The sequence below is a fragment of the Ambystoma mexicanum genome, chromosome 4q, assembly GCF_040938575.1.
Source record: "Ambystoma mexicanum isolate Mex_15411 chromosome 4q, UKY_AmexF1_1, whole genome shotgun sequence".
Taxonomy (NCBI): Eukaryota; Metazoa; Chordata; class Amphibia; order Caudata; family Ambystomatidae; genus Ambystoma; species Ambystoma mexicanum.
This window is the reverse complement of record NC_090928.1, coordinates 1,291,368,701-1,291,389,704: the sequence shown is the minus strand read 5'-3', so window position 1 is coordinate 1,291,389,704 and position 21,004 is coordinate 1,291,368,701. Positions and strand designations below refer to the sequence as shown.

The window sequence follows — 21,004 nt, the reverse complement described above, 5'->3', positions numbered from 1 at the left end:
GTGTTGACGCCTGGAAATGTTGAGGGCTGCTCTGATAGCATTATTTTGGACAATTTGTAACTTATTTAGGTTGCAGCAGTTGGTGCCCAGGTAGAGTGTGTTACAGTAATCAATCTTGGACAGCACAAGTGTCCTGGCCAGAGTAACGCAATTGACTGAAGAGAGAAAAGGGTAACTAGCTGTGATAAGCTTACAAGTGTATGCAGCTGCGGAGGAGACTGAATTGGTTTGCCTAGTCAAGGATAGAGTAGAGTCGATATAAGACCATAAGGTTTTAGTGTCCTTAGCAGTTAAGATAGTATTACCATCAATGATGAAGGAATTGAACGCAGGGTCAAGTTTAGTAAGTTTTAGTGGAGAGCCAAGAATGAGGAGCTCAGTCTTTTCATCGTTTAGACATAATCCCTCATTACAACACCGGCGCTAAACCATGGCGCTATTAGCACCATGGTTGCTGCCGGTATTGTAACGAGTCCGCCATGGTGAAATGGGGAAGTACCACCCCATTCCAAGGTTGGCGGGGCGGTACTTCCCCTTTTCACCATGGCCCTTCCCCATTCCCATTTTTGCCCCATAGAGCATAATGGGAATGGGGAAGGCGGTAATTACGGTACCGCAAATTGCGGTACCGTAATTAGCACTAAGGTCCCTTTGCGGGTCCATTCCTTAACGGCTGGTAACCAGCCGTTAAGGTGGGAACCCCGCAAAGGGACCTCGTAATCAGGCGCTAAGGGATTACCGGTACCGGTACCCTTACCGGTACCGGTAATCCCTTAGCGCCAGGGTCGTAATGAGGCCCATAGTCCGTGTTGCGCCATTCAGGCTTGGATGACCTGGTAGATGGCATTGACGGCGAGGGAGTCAGCTATGTAGTCGCCTGAGATTAGTATCTGGGTGTCATCAGCATAATTGGTGTAGGTGACACCCAGATAGTCTAATATATCGAATAGAGGTTTTGTGAACACGTTATACAACGTGGGGGAGACACAAGATCCTTGTGCCACGCCGCAGGAGACAGGTGAGGGCAGGGCGGCTGCTAGTGGAGAGAATATGCGCATTGATCTACTGTCTAAGAAGGAGCTGATCCAGGTTGTGGCTTTGTCGGAAAAGTGTGCAGCTGATTTAAGGTGATGACATAGTATTTGGTGATTGACATGATCAAAGGCTGCAGAGAGATCTAAGAGTAGTAGAAGAGAACGTTTGCCTTTATCTTTTAAGTCTTCGATCTGTGTTTTAAGATCGATAAGGGCAGTTTCTGTGCCGTGTCGCGTCCAAAACCCCAATTGCCTAAGTCCCAAGAGTTTGTTGGATTGAAGGTAATCTTGAATTTGTAGGTATGCGGCTCGGTCAAGGATTTTTAGTAAAAACGGGACCGTTGTGATAGGCCTGTAGTTTGTAGGAAAGCTAGCGTCCAAAGTTGTTTTTTTCAGGAGAGGGATGACCCACGCATCCTTCAGGTTGTCGGGTACAATCCCAGAGCTGAAGGAGGAATTAATGAGCGTGGTGATGAACGTAGCTAGGTCATGAGCTGCTTCTTTGATGATGGGCGCCGGGCAGAGATCGCCTTGGCAATTGGAGGGTTTGAGGCTGTTGATGATCTTTTCCACTTCAGTAATGGAAAGTGGAGAGAAGCTGAACGGTGTCAGAGTCTCCGGGATGGAATTGTTTAAGATTGGGAGAGTATTAGGTTGTAATCTATTAGATTGTAGTTTGTTTATTATTGATTTTGATTTGTAGAGAAGCAATCTTGCCAAGGAGAGCCTCTTGGATGTTGGTGCACCAAGTGCTATCTTTTATGCAAGTATCTGGAGCAGTGACAGGAGTTTCAAGTTCTTTTAAGATTCTGAACAATTCTTTGGTGTTGGATTTAGCTTGCTCAATGCGTTTGTTATAAGTGTCTTTTTTTGCCTGAAATATAGCTTCCTTGTAATTAAGGGTAGCAAGGAAGAGGCAGGATTTATTAGCTGTGGACGGATTGCTTTTCCAGTGTGATTCCGCAATTCGTTTTCTTTGCGCAGAGTTCTAAGCTGGGGTGTGAACCAAGAATTGAGGTGGGCTCGAGGTTTAGATTTTCTCAATTTAGATGGGGCGATAATGTCTAAGGCTTTTAACATTGCGTGGTTAAAGGTGTCAACCAGAGTAGTGGGGTGAGAGCATGTACGTGCCTGATCATTGAGGACTGGTAGGATGAGAGGGAGAAGTCTGTCACAGGTTAGGTCACGTTTATTACGTGTGGCGATAGCAGGCGCAACCGTTGGAGTGAGGCTGATAGGTGTGGTCAAAATCTTAAAGGTAATTAGGTTGTGGTCAGTCCACGCACAAGGTTGGTTGGAAGTGATATTGATAGAGCAGTTGTGATCAGCTAGCCAATCAAGGATTCAGCCCTTAGCGTGTGTAGGTTGGTTAATATGCTGCGTGAATCCTGCATTCGTGAGCATGTTATCAATAGTCGTGGCCGCAGTGTCATTAGGGTCAGTAAGGCCAAGGTTAAAGTCACCTAGTATCGAGATGTGGGAGTTAGTTTTAGTGTTAAGTGTGATAATGTTGGAGAGGTCCTCAGCGAAGGTAGATAGCGGCCCTGGTGGCCGGTAAAGTAGATGAAATGTGATGGAGTGGTTAGGGGTGAGGGCTAGTTTGGCTGTTAGTGCTTCCATAGAAGAAATTTGATGCACAGTGGAGAGGTGGAAGTTCAGCGAGTTTTTATGGATGATGGCGATGCCACCGCCTTTGGACTGGTTAGAGGTGCGATCATGTCTGATAATGTTGTAACCTGCAGGGATGGCAAGGGAGAGTAAGTAGTGGGCCTGAGGCTGCGTGAAGCCAGGTTTCAGTGATAGCCATGAAGTCAAGGTCAAGAGTTAGGATGAGGTCGGCCACTTCTGATGCGTGTGCAGTGAGGGATCTGACATTGATTAATGCTCCCTTGATATTGCTAGTATCAGGGAGGTTAGATTGTGATGTTGGTGAGTGTGACAGGGGTGTGATCATGACGGTAGTGGGGCATGGTTGGTTAGGGGTGGGTCTGGATGCAAAGTTTTGGAGCCATATGGCTGGGTTGTTAAGGTAGGGGTTGGTATGGTGAGAGATGGAAGGCATGGTTGTGGTGTTGTGAGGGTAAGGGTGTTGTATCAGGTCGGTAGTGTAGTTGAGTGCGGGCCCAACAGAGTAGCAAGTGAGGTAGAGTGCGATGGGGTGTATTAGTGTAAACGGATTAGGGCGGGGAGTCTGATGCGAGTGAATGACTATTGAGCTGTTAGGGAGGAGCATATTGGCATAAAACAGTCCTAGATACAGGTGCCCACATGGAGTGCAGAAGGGTGATTAGATACAGTGGAGGATAACAGACAGTTCATCTAGACTAGAACAATAACGTACGCACGTAAGTTAAGCATCAATAACAGTAACTTCAGTAACAGTGAGCTTGGGTCCTGAGCAATCAGAGTGGGTCAACAAACCCACTGTTATAGCTGTTAAGATAGCTCAGTGGGTTGAGCGCTTGCTGCTGCGATGTGTGTGTGATCTGCAGGTTCGAATCCCGGCAAGGCCAACTCAGTCTTTCATCCTTCTGAGGTCTGTAAATGAGTACCAACACAGGTTGTGTGATATTGTATGAATATTTGTTCTATATAAAGGGCTTAAGTGTCTGCTTACATTCACAGTAGTTTAGTAACATGGGCCTATACACACTGATATTAAAGATACATATGGTGATTCATTCTTGTATGAAATGTATATCACATTACAGTGATATCGTAGTCATATTTATCGTAGTGTACTTAGGAACAATGCTATGTAATGCCACTTCCTGTTTTGTTAAGGGGTGAAAGATTGTGCTCCGTCACTTTCTGTGCTGTCACTTCAGGGTGGGGTCAAATGACATCACTTCCTGTGATGTTATCAGAGGTCAAGGGTCATGTGATGTTACCTCCGCTACCCCTGGCATTTTGGTGAAATGATGTCTCTGCTGTCACTAGAACCACAAGTCAACGCAATAGTACAGACATGCTTCTAGCTCCTTCGACAAATTAGAAGGATCCTCCCCTACCTCCCGTTCCCACAGAGAACCCTTGCAATCATCTTCTTAGTATTATCAAGAATCGACTATGCAAACAACCTCTACCTCACTGATGAGGCCCGATTAGGCCGAAATATGTGCATGGAGTTGCTGTTGGTACTCTTTTTTAGAGGTGAATTGCCTAGCATTTTGGTGCTGGACTGCCCTTGTGGGTGGGACAAAGACTGATATGCAAATGGATATTTCCGCTCTGTGAAAAGTACAGTGAGCTAAAACATGACCCTCCCGAATGCGCACATTACCATGGAACAAGTTATTTAGACGCGTTCGTTCTCGGTAGACGGGCTCCCAGACCTTGTGCAAACCACCTCCACCTTGGAATACCAGAACGACTCACTAAAACACTCCAATGCATCCAAATTACTGCAGTAAGGATACTCCTGAGAATACCACATCACACCAGCTCTGAGAAGCCTACACTGGCTCCCAGTAAAAAACGCATTAACTTCAAAGGAGCTAAATTACTTCAAGCCAAAATCAACCGATACCAACCAGGAAGAAACCCAAGACCCAGCAATGACCTCCAAATTTAAGCGAAACACTACAAAAAAAAAAGGAAATTTGGAGGAACCGCATTCTCCCATCTAATATCCAATCTATGGAACTCAATCCCGAAGGAGATAAGAACGACAGAAGACCACCTTACCATCAGAAAACAACAGAAAACCTGGCTATTTACCTCATCGATATTAGCATAGAAACTAGCACAATATCAGTGCAGACCCAAGACAACCAAGGGACAGTACTGATCCGGGAACCAACAATAAAACAACCACACTGTACTAACCACCAACCAGCCCTGCTCCTCGCTCCTCTCCAGCATACACCACACATTCCTCACACAAACTAACAGGCTAGCCCTACCATACACAAAACACACAACTCACATCTGTCAAAAGAACAAACTGCCGCAAACAAACAACCCAGACACTGGCCGTTGCCCCTCCGGACACAATAACTCCAGTGCAGGCAATCCAATCACACTCAGAAAGTTTCCAGGCTGGTTCTACAAACACCAAGAGAAGAGCACAACTTCTATCCTATCCCACCCACTTTCTTACAGAGCAATGTGAGCGCCTGGAGACCATACAAGTCCATTATTTGCTGGTAGGTGTCTTTTGCTCCAAGAATATTGATGGGTAGAAAGGTAAAGTGTTATAGGCGTGAGGAGCTGGAAAGGGCCTTCGTTCTTCTGGGGACAAAGGGATTTTCTGGTATCCCTTTGTCAGGTCAATGGTGGCAATGTAGCTAGTGGGCCCTATCCTTACAACCATCCCGTCGACTCATGCGATTGGGTAGGCTACAAACCTTGACATTTTTTATAGCTATCCAAAAAGATTGCAGAATCTTGAAGACCCATCTGGCTTTGCTACTGTCAAATGGCCGAGGGAACACACAACTACTAACACCAGAATGGGGTTTTATTAACCAAAAGTAAAACCTAAGACTATTGCATGGAAATTGGTTCAGGATGGCTGCAACATAAAGATTCTGTGGAGATGTAGTCCTTGAACGCATGATTATAAATGAAGGACAGCAAACAAAAAGGCTTTCCTAAAGTTCCAGGCAGGACGGTGTCCTGTGTAGGTCCCTCTAGCATTCATACTTTATCGCTTCTATGGGGGACCATAAGACCTCTCCACCACTCTCAGATTTTAAGGCTGCCTCCCTTTTCCAAGTGTCCCAAAAGTTCTCACCTTTACTCAGGGCCTCCCTCTTTCTGTTACTTTTACACAGGGATATAGTGCCCTGCTCACTCTCCCAGGGATATAGTTCCCTGCCACCTCTCCCAGGGGTATAGTGCCCTGCTCGCTCACTCTCCCAGGGATGTAGTGCCCTGCTCACTCTCCCAGGGGTATAGTGCCCTGCTCGCTCACTCTCCCAGGGATATAGTGCCCTGTTCGATCACTCTCCCAGGGATATAGTGCCCTGCTTACTCTCCCAGGGATATAGCGCTCTACTCACTCTCTCCAGGGATATAATGTCCTGCTCGCTCACTATCCCAGGGATATAGTGCCCTGCTCACTTTCTCCTGGGATATAGTGCCCTGCTCACTCTCCCATGTATATAGTGCCCTGCTTAGTCTCCCAGGGGTATAGTGCCCTGCTCACTCTCTGAGGGATATAGTGCCTTGCTCACTCTCTCCAGGGATATAGAGCCCTGCTCGCTCACTCTCTCCAGGGATATAGTGCCCTGCTCACTTTCTCCTGGGATATAGTGCCCTGCTCACTCTCCCAGGGATATGGTGCCCTGCTCACACTCTCCAGGGATATAATGCCCTGCTCGCTCACTTTCTTCTGTGATATAGTGCCCTGCTCGCTCACTCTCTCCAGGGATATAGTGCCCTGCTCACTCTCCGAGGGATATAGTGCCCTGCTCACTCTACCAGGGTTATAGTGCCCTGCTCACTCTATCAGGGATGTAGTGCCCTGCTCACTCTCTCCAGGGATGTAGTGCCCTGCTCACTCTCTGCAGAGATATAGTGCCCTGCTCACCCTCTCCAGGGATATAGTGCCCTGCTCACCCTCTCCAGGGATATAGTGCTTTAACATCGATAAATAATGTAATATATCCCCCATGGGATCTAGGGGAGTTTGTATATACATGCATAACAGTTTGTTCTGTTATGCATGTATATGCAGCACCATTGAAATGTCTTAATACCAACAAGGTCCTCTATAGATTGCTCTGTATCTGCTAGTGAACCAATTTTGTCCCCCATGAACTCTACGGGCATGATCTGGCCGATAGGAGGATATATTTAATATCCTATGTGCAATGTGTAAATCTCCATCTATGTTTATGCCTACCTGCTCACTAACTGTCCATTCCACAGGTCACCATGTGGTTGTCAGCGATTTAAGCAAATATATTTAGTGTATCTTGGGCGTCTGGCCATACAGCTCTTTCCGAATGGTGCATGTCTGCCATGAATATCAGGGGTTGAAATCTTCCAATATGTATGTATTTTGAGCACCATGAGCTATGCTAACTCGTTTTGATGATTGGGTGCCTTTGAAAGTACCAGGGGTTATATAGAGAAACGTTCCAAGATACCCATGATATGTGTCACTATGGATCTATGCGAATTTTCATCTGAATGTACACTTGAGGCGCATTTGAGGAGTGAACTAGCGTGGGGGCCCCCCCGCAGATAATTTTGTCTGCGGTTGTGCCACCACACCCATTCCTGTATACTATTGGGTGGTCGACCCTCGATCCTCTGGGATGGTATAGAGATGCTTATTTAATATTCCTTATTTCCATAATTAAACCATACTATCAGTCTGCTGTGATGATGCCCGGCAGCACTGATCTAGCCACTCCAATCCACATTGTACACTCTAAGTTGTTAGCAGGCACTCCTCCCCCTGACTGGTTCCGGCATGTAGACACTGTTTGCATACCAGTTTTACACATTGAGTCAGATCGAACTGGTCAATTACATTTTACCGGCACACAGCATATTCTGCGATGTCTAGCCGGTTTTCCGTGCTTATGCCCTACGGGACTAGTGCTGTAGATATATTAGTTTCTGGCATAACTTAATGATTTGCCGACCTATACTGTTTAAGGAGGGTGTCCGTAGCAACGGTTACCCCATTGCCTAAGTGCGTCTGGGGCCCACACCAAGATGGTGGACGACGGTCGTGGCTCCCGCGCACGTGGGAGCCATGCCGACTGCATAAACATTGCCTGTACCGAGCCAACCGCGACTTGGCGGCCGACGTGTCTCGGGACTCTAAGTACAAGGTAAGACTCTCAAATTCTTCGGTTAACAATAGTCATCCGAGTTAGGGATGGTGATTACACATATGTTCACAGCACCCAGTAATCTGTGGCTGCCAGTAACTACATATAAGGGCGGCTGACGCTGTCTTACCCCTTCTGCATTCAAAACAAAGTGCCCATATGGCAGTGAGCTAAGGGATGGGACGTCACAGGGTATCTGTTGCTTCGAGCTTCGTCCTCGTGCAACGGGGAAATATATTCTCTGCCGGTTCGGTATTCCTGGGTGATGGGGGCCGGTGTTGTTCTATGTATATATCTTCTTGTGTCCTACTGTAACAGTAACTAAGGAACTGGTAATAAACCTACATGAAGCAAGCTTAATCAGCCTGGAACCTGCTTCATTTCAGGTATTGATCACATAAACTCAAGTGTACCTCTTCCTTATCAGCCCCCAAAAGAGGGGCGACCACATTGTCCCTTACTGTGTACCTTTGGTATCTGGTATCAGAGCTGTGCATCACCTAGCTCCACCACGGCATCAATGTACTTTTAAATTGATAGAACTACCAGTGATTTCCCGCCTCCCAGGTCTCCCCAGCCTCATCCGGCGTCGTTTTATTTCTTCCGCCCGTTTAGGGACTGCCCGCCTGAGTGTGCCACTGCCATTGGCCAGCATTTCTCGACCGCACCCACAAGGTTGGGTGAGTTATTGTTGCCTTTGCGCTTCATACAGCTTTTTCATTATGTTATAGAGATGTTTCTTGGCAAACAATACTTACCCTGCACCCTCACCACTTTAGGTATCTCGCCTGAGTGCATTGGAAAGAAAACGAAGGTTAGTGTAATTTGATTTTGAATCTCTAATCGCTGGTTCTATCCAGTTTAAGCTCATCAACACGCTGAATACTGAGAGCTCATTTTTTGTAACCCCATAAGGTCTTACAACAGAAAGAGATTGAATAGGAACATGTAGCTCCCACCCTGAAGATGGATTTTGAATCCGAAACGCATTGGTTATTGAGACACCAATAAGGAGCTATTCTGGAGTTATTACGAATATGACATGACTCTTGTTTAAGTCTAAGTGTGAAGATTATAAACACTGGACTGTGTATGATTCACACGTGTAAATTGCTACAGCACGTTTACGCCAATATGGACGATGGTCTGTGAATTTTACCATGACAATAAATACGTTTCTTCTTTGTTTAAACTATAAAAAGTAATCTTTCTTGATGGTAATGTCAATAATGTATGTTTGATTCTGCCTCGCAGCATCTGAATAAGAGTACAAAGCTATATTGAACATTGATCTCCACTGTCTTTTTGGGAAGTATATCTGTAATTTCACCAACAGACATTGGGACAGCTGTCCCCCCTAGGAGTGCATAATTGGGGCACTTTGTGGCGATACATGTTTTTCTTTTTTTTTTCCAACTGGCGACAGTCGGCAGTGTGTGTGAAAATGGCTGGAAAATTGGAGGCGTCCAAATAGGAGTCATTGACATTTGCATTGCTGCCACATCATCCAGAGCTTGGCTATGAAATTGGTAGATGGCAAGAGGGAAGCGCATCGAAATGCACATGTTCTTAGTTAGACTGAAGACATGGCTCAGTTGGGTAGCTCTGGAGAATATGGGGGAGCTCTGAGCCCACCACCTCTTTCACTGGGGAAGGGAGTAAAGTGTGTCTGACATTCCAACTGTGCACTCTCTTGCCTGTACTGTGAGGTGCAGTGTCTAGCAAGCGTGCATGCTAATCATACAGGGATGCTAAGGCAAGTGTTGCACGAATAATCTGCTCATGGCAGTGCGTGTGGGCGATTTACCACATGCCACACACAAGGACAAAGTGTCAGGGTGCGCCTTCGAGACACGCTCCTGTTGCTGTGAAGCTCCACATGCGGCAAAGCTAGAAGGCCTCTGTCATCCCCACCTGGTTTTTTGGCAGGGCCTTTGAGCAAAGGAGTAGTGAGTCTGTATCCCGGCCATGGCCTTTCCTTAAACTCTCATCTCAGAGCATAACTACACATACACATTCCTTTATGTGAAGCAGAGAGCAGCCATCTCCTGCATAGGCTCCTGGCCCACATGATAGGGGACTTAGTTTCCCTTCACTGGCTCCCTGTGGCTGCCAGGATCAAATTCAAGACCCTCTGCTTTTTCCACAAGGCTTTCTGGGGCCTGGGATCTACGTACCTTCAACGTTGCCTTCCTAAATACTGTCCCTCTGGAGCCCTCCGCTCATCTATCTCCAACATTCTGCGGGTGAGCCGGTTCTCCAAGCAGAGATTTGGAGGGAGATCCCTTTCCTCAGCAGGCGCCTCCCTCTGGACAGCCTCCCTGCCATCCTACGTCTTGAGCCTGATATTCTTAAGTTCTGGAAAATCCTCAAGACCTTGCTCTTCTCTTCCTTCTCTCTCACCCTACCCTGCTAACCTAGCTCTCCGCTCTTCCCTCTCGCCCTCCTTTCCATACAGCTCACCGACTGGCCGCCTGGTGTACCTCAGAGTCTCACAGGTCCCAGGCAACCCTCCCAGTCCTCTGCACTTGCCTCAGGGCCCTGCACCCCACCCCTCATTGCACTTGTAATGAATCCTTGAGGGCTTCTCTCTCCGCACTTCACCAGTCTCTACCAACTGGGTGCACTTGGTCCCCCACCCCTCCCTTGACCTGCCCGCACTTGCACGGTCTGTACACAGCCCTGCCTGAAGATCGTTCTGTCTGTTCTCCCTTGTCTTCTCCCTTAATGTGCACTTGGAAAAACTGCGGAATCGCTGGCAAGCACATTTGCTGTATCTAAACTGTTAAATGTATCATATTCACTTAATCTGCCTGTGCAGACTTATCGACTCAGAAATTCAATGGCTTTGAGCGACTGTTTCTTCCCCGTGTTTTCCCACCCGCCTTGAGCGCTTTGAAACACTTGCCTGTGTATAGGTGCTATATAAATAAACATTACCATACATTACCAATTCCTGCTTGGATCCCTCTAATGTGGATGAAACTGTGATGTGAAAGAGACGGTGGTATTGCTCCAATGGGCAGGACCAATGACTCAGCCCCTATCCACTGTCCTTCTCAGGGATATGGTGGGTAGATAAAGGGGGGGGGTTGGCCATCTCCTTATCCGATCCTGGGGGATGGACTCTGCTTTGCCAAATCCCTTGCATACATTGGGGGATGCAAACGCTGCAGAACTCGCCAAGGAACTAAAGGATAGGAAAACTACAGAGAAATGCCACAACACCTGCGGCCGAAGCAAAAGCACAAAGTCTTCATCTGCCTCATACTCAACAATCCACCTGCTTAGGAATATGTGGCAGGAGGCAGAACCTGCTTGTGCCACCAGGAGATGCACTTCTGCCCGTCTGGCCAGACATCTGAGCTGGGGTAAATTATGCAGAGTGAATCCTGATAGTCGGATCCAAGCCCACCAGGTCTGCATAGTACCCAGTGATAGTGCACAGGACCGTTCTGTCACAACCATGCACAAGAAAACACTAGAAATCCAATCGCTCCAAGAAAGGCCTTGAACTACTGCTCACAAGAGGGACGCTGGTACCACAAAGTAGTTCACTGATTGGCTGCTTGTTCTCGCAAATCCTCACTAATTGTCCTGCTAAGAGGCATTTTGCTTTGAATCTCTGCCTCGTCCACATCATATAAAAGTTATTTAGGAGTCACAGCTTCAACCTTAAGACATATACTCAGTAATTTAAACAAATGATACATTGCCACAAGCGCAGGTCAGCATTTCCCTCTCCTTTGTACTCACAGATCCCCTCCTTACCTAGATGCAGTGGGTCTTCCTCTCGCTTTAGAGGATCTGTGCTTTCAGCTTTGGGGGTCACCGCAAAATCTTCTCCAGGCAGGAAGCCCTCAATCAGCTGCACAGCACACTCCAGAGACTGCACCTGGTGATGGCGCAGCCACTTGCCAGTGCCTTCTGGCAGGATGTCGATGAATTGCTCCACGATGACCAGCTCCAGGATTTCTGCCGAGCTCCGGCTCTCTGGCTTCAGCCACCTCTGGCCCCAGTCTCGCAGCTCATTGGCCACTGTCCTCGGCTTCACTCCAGTGGTGAACGCAAGACTCCGAAACCTTTTCCTGCAGCTTTCGTCAGTCACACACATGCGACTGAGGATGGCATCCTTGAACCGATCATAATCCCTTGTGGTGCCTGGTGGTAAAGTGTGATAAATGTTCTTGGCCTCTCCAGAGAGCAATGGGGCGAGCCAGAGGCCCCACTCCTCTTTAGGCAGCTGAGAATTCTCAGCGGCACACTCAAACTCCAGCAAAAAGGCATCCAGGTCATCGCCAGGCTCCATCTTGTAGATGCCCAGTACTTGGTTGTGGGTAACGGACTGCTTCAGGAGTTGTCTCTGCGGTCGAACGTCTGCCACTCGCTGATCCATGACCACAACCGTTTGAAAGATGCCAGTGCAGTATTTAAAATCTTGCGACAAACATGCTGCAAGAACCCTGTAAACGACTGCTGCAAGCCAGGGGTGGGCAACCATAACATACCCAGAATCTATCTGCTGGGCAGCATCAGCGCGACAAACGATCCAGCCATTTACCACGCTGTACTGTAGTCACCGGCACAGTGTTGCTCCTGACGGACAGCACCTGTAATAAAAATGATAGTTTGTTAGAATAAGATCTTCCAACTTTGAGAAACCTGAGGGTATTCTCCCGGGCAGACCCCGAGAATCTCTTATTCAGGTGGCCTGGGAGGGGTCGACACTCTCAGACCCTAAGGGCAGACTGTTACAATTCTGATTCTGCACTTTCTTTTGGTTTCTTTGAGGTACACCTGATGCAAATGGACTGGCCTAAAGACTTGCCTAAGAGACTGGCCTAACAGCTGAACACCCATGCCAATCGGTGTCGCAGAGCAGAGCACAGCAGAGCTGTGGAATGCTGGGATGCTTCAGAGCCCCTCTTGAGAAGTACACAAAGATGAAGCTGAAAGGTTCAAATCCCGAGGCTGCCAGAGCCTGTCTCGCAGAAACAGCCTGCAGTTGCAAAATATACTTCATTCCCCCTGTTCGGCGAAATCACCCGTTTTGTTATCATACCTGCTGTTTTATGGGTGGAGAATAGATGTAGCTACTCCATTGTACATAAGGATGAGCCAGGCCTGGGAGGGGGCAGAGCAGAATGCAGCCCCCCTATGCACTGGTGTTTGTTTGCATTACAGCCCAATTTCCCTCTACTTCTGGTCTGCTGTGTATTATTTGTGTCTGAGTGCCTGAGGTGGGGTTGGGGGAGCGGAATGAGCACTGGTATCGTGGGGAGCAGGTCAAGCCTGTAACACAGACGAGTGAGAGAGAATCACCTGGATGGGGGATCCCGGAAGAGGACGAAATACCTGAAGCCTTTATTGGCTGTACTACGTCTGCCTCCCTTCCTCCCATTGAATCTCTCCTACCCAAATCCCATATTACTTCTGTGTATAACAAAGATTCTAGGATCCCAAACCCTCTTGTATCCAGAAACTCTCTCTCTCAGACTCCATGTATACTGGTTTTATACTCAAATAAACCCAAACATTCTTTTCCACGTCCCGCTACTGATTCTTTTCCGAAGACCCAATCTACTTTAACCAAACACTACCATTCCCATAATCCCCAATTTACTTCACAATAATAATCCCAGTAATTTTGGTTTGCTTCACAAATCCCACCAATCTAACTCCACTGAGTTTATCAAACCCCCGGTACAAGGATTGTAATCCCATTTAACACCTTTTCCCCATTCTACACCGTAGGACAAACAGACATACTAACCCCTCACCTTTCCGACACGAATAATGACTTAACACACGAAAGACAACGGACTAATAAAACCGGTTACCTGACATGTCCCAACCTAAGGGTCAGGCAAAGTCAGGCAACTGACCCAAAACCACACACACCTAATGGCCCTTTCCTTTCCCCATAGGGATAAAAGAGGGGCACAAGTGCGCAATAAGTGCAAGGCAGACCGCACGTCCAGGGAGCTAACTCAGCATGCCAGTTCAAGAGGAGCAGAAAGACGGCGCATACCGAGAGGGTGACAAGGAGAGAAGCGACCTTACCCTTTCTGACCAAAGCCCGTGAAACCTCTGCAGAAGGAATAGTAAGACCGCGAACAATAGCCAGCATGTGTTGCAGCAGATGTCTAAGGTACACAAGACCATCCTCCGCTGATAACCAAGCCGGGGAGAGACGCTGGTCTATGTGGTACCAACTTTGATTCCGAGGAGAAAAAAAGACAAGCGGTTCATCAAAGCCGTTGAGTCGAGTGGAGAGTCCATAAGAAACCGAACTGTGTTGAACGAAAAGTAGCAAACGGCTAATTGAACTTTGAAAGCATCAAGTTGATGTAAAAGGGGGAAAACCAACAACAGAGGAGTCCGGCACCACGTGGGTGTTCACTCAGGAAACTCTGGGCGATTACCAAATTATTGAAACTACTGAAACCAGAACGCCTTGGGAAAGGTGATAAGAGGGGTCAAAGTAGTCATACGGGGGTCTTGTAAAATCCTCTGTACAGTCGAATGTCTTTGACCAACAGATGATTGTGAAGCCAAGGGAAGTGAATCCTGCATCGTAAGAGTTGAATAAGAAAAAGGTACAACTGACAGATAGGCAAACGTGAACCCGAACGAGTGATGCCCACAAAGGCGGGCAAAGCCTAAAGTCCCGAAATACAGTGTGTTCACAAGAGTGAACCCGGCCAAGGGATGTCCACAGTGAACTGTTAAAAAAGACATTTTAAGAAATGCACCAAATAAGTGATATTCGAAAGCCATAGTGAACCCGATTGAGGGAGGCAAACAGTCGAGTCAGATCTGAGCCCAATAGAGGGGGAGCCAAGGGTGAAAAGCTAGCACCCACGACCTGCGAGTGTAACACTTCAAAATGATAATAAGGAAAGCCTTTTGAATGCATGACATGCGAGAGGAACCCAATAAAGAGAAGTGATATTTGAGAGGGGTCTGAACCCGGACGAGGGGGAACCCAGGGGTGAAGAACTATCATCCTAATACACAGAAGTAGTTTTTGTTGAACTTTTAGTTAGACATTTTGAACCTAACAAAACCCTGGAAAGCAGAAGAACATAACTTTCAGGAGTTCTAAATCATTAAAGAACTTTCTAAGAATCTGCGCCCGGAAGAGGGGGGGATCCAGAGGTGAAAGACATCAACCAGAACTCTTTGTTTATTATTGGAATACATCAGGCCCACAGCGGCAAGTGACTTTTTGACAGAAAAGAGACTTGACCACTGAAGAGAGAGAGTGTGTGTGGTGTGTGGTGTGTGTGTGTGTGTGTGTCCCTTGTCGGAGAGAGACCTCGAGTACCGCATCCTGACTTATAATTTGTGAACACTTCCTTCTTTCTTAAGAACATTATCCCACACTTCTTTTTTGTGTGTAGCTTAAGAATTGGCAATAGGTTTTTCTTAGTATAGGCACTTTTATTTGACGAGATGCCACTAGGACTGCCTTATTATTATCTGATGGTCAAAGCTTGCTAGCATCTTAGATTTAGGTTTAGATTAGGTGTTTTTTCCGACCTACCTTTACAGTTTAATAAACACCCTTAAACTGTGATCACTTGTGTCCGTCGTCACTCTTGCCACCATGAGTTCCTTACATAACCCAGTCCCTTTATTTTCAAAATCAGCATTTTTTGTTCATTTTCCTTCATGTCCTTTGTGACAAATCCTTGGATGTCATCACTTCTCCCCGAGGGGGTGCCCTTTCTCATGAGGCTGCTGCCCGATAGTCCCCCTGGGGGTGGTACTCAGAGGGTGGATATCATGGGGAGGGCCCCCCCCCTCCCCCGACCTATGGGATTAGGGACGACTATTCTGCGAGAACGCGGTACGTTTCCCACTAATCACCCTCACCTAACAAGCCTTTACCTTGCCATCCCACGTACATGTGCCATGTACATAGTATTAGTAGTACTGAGGCAAAGAGTCAGCTCCACCTTAGACCGATCTCTCAGGGAAAAAGCGGGATGAGGAGGAGGTGCAGAGGCATGAAGAACACTCCTCAAAGCACACTGAACAGTATCGTGTCACAAATTCCTATTTGCTGAGACCAATACAAAACAGAAGTGGGAAAACCAAACAGAGTCAGACTCTCCCAGGAGGATCTGCAAGCCTGGAAGATGTCCAGTGGGGAGCAGAGAGGAAGTCGCTGACTGGGACGCGAGAACGGGAGAAGAGGCGTCTCTACCCGGTCTGCAGTATGCTGATCGACCGGAGTGCTAGAAGATCGGAAGTCTGACAGAGCGAAGCCGTCGAACCACGCAGCAGAATTAGTGGCAGAATTCCGGGTGTCAAGGTCAGCCAGAGTCAAAGCAAAGTAAGGCTTCGTGGATGTAGGGGAGAGCTTGCAGTTTACCTTTGATTTTCTATGGAGCTGGCAGCCATGTAAGCTGACATTGGATTACTTTGTGATCTGACCAGGGGCATGGACTAATTTCAATGTTATTCATGCTGATGTTGTGGGCAGCCACCCAATCCAGAATCATATCCTGCTCTACACCAGGGGGGTGATCTCTCTTGATTTCATAGCGCACAAAGGCTGGGGGTATGACTCCTTTCCTGAGGTCCTACTATGGCTCTTTGAATCAGTTCAAGAAGTCTAGGGGCATGACTCCCTTCTCAGGCTTCTTTATTTTTGGCGCGGGTCTCCAATCCATGATGCAGTACCCGGCTGTGCTGTTAAGGCTCACAAAATGGCTATTTGTAATGCAAAAAATATAATCCTATGATAAGAGAATTACGGAAGCTGCATCCAACACAAAGGAACTCTTTAAGATTGTCAGGAAACTGTAAGATCCCCACCCCACCATCTCCACGGTCATTAAAGATTGCAATTGGTGCAATTCCATCTAAGACGCCCTGCTGTTCATAATTGACAAAATAAAGGGAGCTATTGTGTCTAAACTTAATACCATGGCTAGACCTATCAGTAAGGAAACGATCATGACACCTACCACCCCGCAGCCCCAGTTTAAATTCAGGGATGTATCAGAAGCAGAAATTCTTGACATCTTAGAAAGAATTAAGCCCACAAGCTGTAAATGAGATATTTGCCCAGCATCTGTGGTCAAAACCTGTGCCCCTCGGCTTGCTCCTCTCATCACAAAATGTGTGAATGCTTCCTTTAATGAAAGCTTCGTTTCTCCAAGCATCAAGCAGTCTTAGATCTCGCCTCTGCTCAAAAAGCCATCTCTGGATCTTGAAATGGTAGGCAATTATCGCCCCATCACTAATACTTCATTTCTATTGAAGATTCTAGACAGCTTTGCTCACCTTCAAATACAAGGCTTTTTAAGTCTCCATGCTATATTGAGGCAGAAACAGTCAGTCTTCAGGAGTGCTCACAGTACAGAATCAACCCTATTGGACCTAAAGGCTAACATTCCGCAACACTGTGAAAAAAGTAAAACTGCACTCTTAATGCTCCTGGACTTGACAACAGCTTTTGTTTTGGAAGACCATTCTATCCTTGTCTCCAGACTACAAGATTGTGCCTCCTTTTCGCTCGAGGCATCCAATTGGATTAAGTCTTTGTTGTCCGACCGGACTGCTAGAGTGTTCCATGATGATGCCACAGTGGATGGGTGCCTGGTAGCCTGCGGAGTTCCGCAGGGATCCTGTGTGTCTCCTACCTTATTTATTACCTCCACTATGCCCTTATTTGAGCTGTTGGATGCAGAAGGCGTAGTATTCACTAACTACACTGACGACACACAGTGCCTGATCCCACTCTAAGGCAACTACAGCAAGGATACCAACACCGTCAATACCATCTACAACCTTATCTTTATTTGGATGATTGACAATGGGTTGGCATTAAACAACCCAAAAAACTAGATGATCAGTGGTACAGCAACAGAGCTGCGTAAACTTGATGCCATTTCTCAATCCTTCCAAATTGCTGAATGCATCCTGGCTACCTTGCCAAAGGTTAAGACTCCAGGGATTGTCCTCGACCAAGAGTTTAGCATGAAGGCTCATGCCAACAGCTTGGTTTCAGGCACCTCCTACTATATCAAATTGCTGGAACAGCTTAGACCTTTTCTTGATGCCACCAACTGCACTGCTCTGGCTCAGGCGATGGTTGGAGCGCACCTCGATTACTCTGTTAACATCCTGCAGGGTATCGGGAAGGGTGAAATCAATCGCCTTCAGGTGGGTCCGAATAAAGCAGTTTGAGTGTTGATGGGCCTGTGTAAATCTGACCCCGGCCAGAATGTCTCTACACTGGCTTCCTATGGATAAACGCATCACCTTTTGGGCATTGTGCATTACGTACAATTGTCTACACGGAAAGAGTCCAGTTTATCTATCTGATAGACTGTCATGGCTCCCAATAAGGAGAACGCTTAGGTCAAACAACTCAAGTCTGCTATAAATCCCAAAAGCCAAACTAGCACTGGTCACCGACTGATCTTTTCCTCATGCGGCACCAAGATGCTGGAATGCCCTACCGCCAGATCTTAGACCATGCTCTTCGCTGGGAAGCTTTAAGCAAGGTCTGAAAACAAGCCTCTTTGACCAATTATACCTGGCTTGCCGGCGCATGATTTTCCTCAGGTCCTATTTGTTTTACGCTCCGTTTGTTCTGTCTAGCACTACTATATGCCCAAGAGCTTTTTGCTTTAGCGCTTTGGATGTAAATAAAAAATAAAACAAGAGAGAACCGGGGAAGGAAGCCATACCCTGTTGGGGTGGTCGATAAAGGTCTCAATGGGAAAGAGGGATTCGCATTGCACACGGCATATTGGTCACTGGGGTTATGCCGATGTTGATGCGATGTTGCGATTTAGCATTTATCCAGTGTATTTAATGAGAATGCGATAAGTGTTCCTATTAGTGTTACTTTGTGTTTAGTTGATACTTTTAGATTTCCACGCGCGTAGCAACATAATGTCAAATCTGCCGATGCAATAGGAAAACAATGTAGGTGTGTTGCATGCCACATATCCTCAAAAAGTTGGGCAGCGAAGAGCTTCATATGCGCATGGAGAAACCATTGTGAGGGGACGCGGTCACCTTAAACATGCATGCACATGTATACATACACCGGGGTCTTTAGGGGCATGTGTCTGGGACAGCTGGGGTACATGGCGAATACACAAATATGTAGGCCGAGAGTCCTCTCATAGCTAGGGATTGTGCAGGCCCAGAAACCTGGGGTGGCGAGATAAACTCTGTGTGACTGTGAAAGCTGGCTGAGCAAGGTTGAAGACTGATGGAAGGCAGCGTACAGCTGCAATAACCTCAAATGTCCAGCTATGGCCATGCTCAGGTTTTTACGACTTGGTACTATTGTAGAGAGGAGGTGTAATCTTTTTAAGTACATGTGAGCCTGTTATTCATTGTCCAGGGAAGTCTGGCCACCTTGTAGGGTTAGTTGAGGTTGGTAATAAACCTGGTGGAAGGGATGCTTAAGGACAGAGTTCACAAATGGTTTATGGATTTCGAACAGGTTCTCTGGAATGACCAGGATGTGCCTAGAGGCCATGCGTGCTGAAATGGTAGTCATATATATTAGTCTGAAATAAGGACGCCAGCAATTCTGGGTGGATAAAATATTTATCGCCAGTTTAAAGGGAACTTGTTTGTTTCTCCCCCTCCTCATATTGGTGAAGTGTCCTTGCAAAGACCATGTCCATCACAACCAGGTTTAGTGGTCCTTGATCAGAAGGAATCTGTAATGAATTATGTTTGTTGTGTGAATGTATAACTATGGAACAACTTCACGACCTACTACAGAAAGATCCCGAAAAGTGGTGTGATGTAAATATGAGCTAAATGCAAAAGGTATATTAAGAAGGAGATGGCAGTTAAATAAACGTGTGCAATGAGAGCGTGGGAACTAAAGGAGATTAGATTTCTTTGTATAGGTTTGGCCAATCATGTATGGTGGGATGACCTTGTAATTCGACTTTGTAATTAAATATGTGGGAGTTTGTTAACTGTTGCAAAATGTATATAAGGTGAGATCTTTGTGTGTTTCAAGGAGACTTGGGTTATTCTGACTCTACGGCGTCATCTATCTCCTCCTGGCTGCTTGTACAGTTAACTTGCTTTACGGACAAACGTGCACTTGCTTAAGAAGTGGGCCTACTTTGGGTTACTGAGATCGGAGGGCCACCCACAGATTTGGAGACCACGAAGGAACCCCAGGCTTTCAGAGACGTTGGGGTTTTCTGTCCGCACAAATTGGCTGCCTCGCCTTTCTGCAGGGACTGGCTTTCTGTGCAAGATAAAAGGAGAGGGCTACAGGCGCCATATTGGTTAAAGGCCTGTCTGCTCCCCTAAGGTGTAGTGCCGCAGTCCAGCTGTGCAGGGCAAATTGAAGGAGCACCACTTCGGGGATCATTTTTACATGAGTTTCCTTTGGTAGGTAAAGCAAGAGAGTAATAGGGGAAACAAAGAGGGTTTTCCGTTGTTTTGAGGGTTTTGGAAAGGGTAAAGTAGGTGTATATGTGTGGAGTCAGACGAGGTTAGGTGGGTTTATTTATTTAATTTATTTTTGCATTTATTTCACTGCACAAAGCCCTGATGCATCTAGGCGCTAGTTTCAGAAAGTGCATTGTACATTAGTGCAAGAATACGCATAAGGTTACAGACATAAGCAAGGTGTCTGTACACAGACTGGCAGTGCCTCACCTCATGTTACAGGGGGCTACATCAGACAGCATATGCGACAAATAGGTATGATTGCACAGAGTGGCCAAGCCTAACCTCAAGGAGTGAGTGGCAAAATTAATCTGGCTGTCATACAGTACGGACTGAACAGGTGAGTGACTAGTACTGAGCATAGAGGGAAGGTTTCACCAACATGAGGGGCACTCTAAAAAAAGCACAAAACGAAAATGGCTGCATGGATGTGAAAACACCTAGATTCGTTTTAAAAAAAAAAACATTTTTAAAACAAGGAACCTTAGGTTTGCGTTACATGGTGGTGATATTGTTAGTGGTGGACAGTACACTGCCGATAAGCAGAAAAGAAAGAGTACGAAGCAGTAAGAGGAGGGTTAGTGTCCAGAAATGGAGGTGGAGTGTTCTGCCTCATGGCAGTTTACCAAGCAAGTGTAATTTGTCACGGAACCATTGGTGTTGTGGGTTGAAAGGGTGAATGGTTTAGAGGAGTGACTCAACTGTTTCATGTCGTAA

General features: G+C 46.7%; 1 protein-coding gene across 1 annotated transcript in view; it reads right to left on the bottom strand.

Annotated features, from left to right (window-relative positions):
• LOC138467383 (zinc finger protein 91-like) overlaps positions 1-21,004 on the bottom strand; it is a 257,857-nt gene that overhangs the window by 226,536 nt on the left and 10,317 nt on the right. Inside the window, exon 2 of the mRNA XM_069607338.1 lies at positions 11,600-12,438. Coding sequence (XP_069463439.1) covers positions 11,600-12,329 — 730 coding nt within the window. The 5' untranslated portion in view covers positions 12,330-12,438. The remainder of the gene's footprint in view (positions 1-11,599; positions 12,439-21,004) is intronic.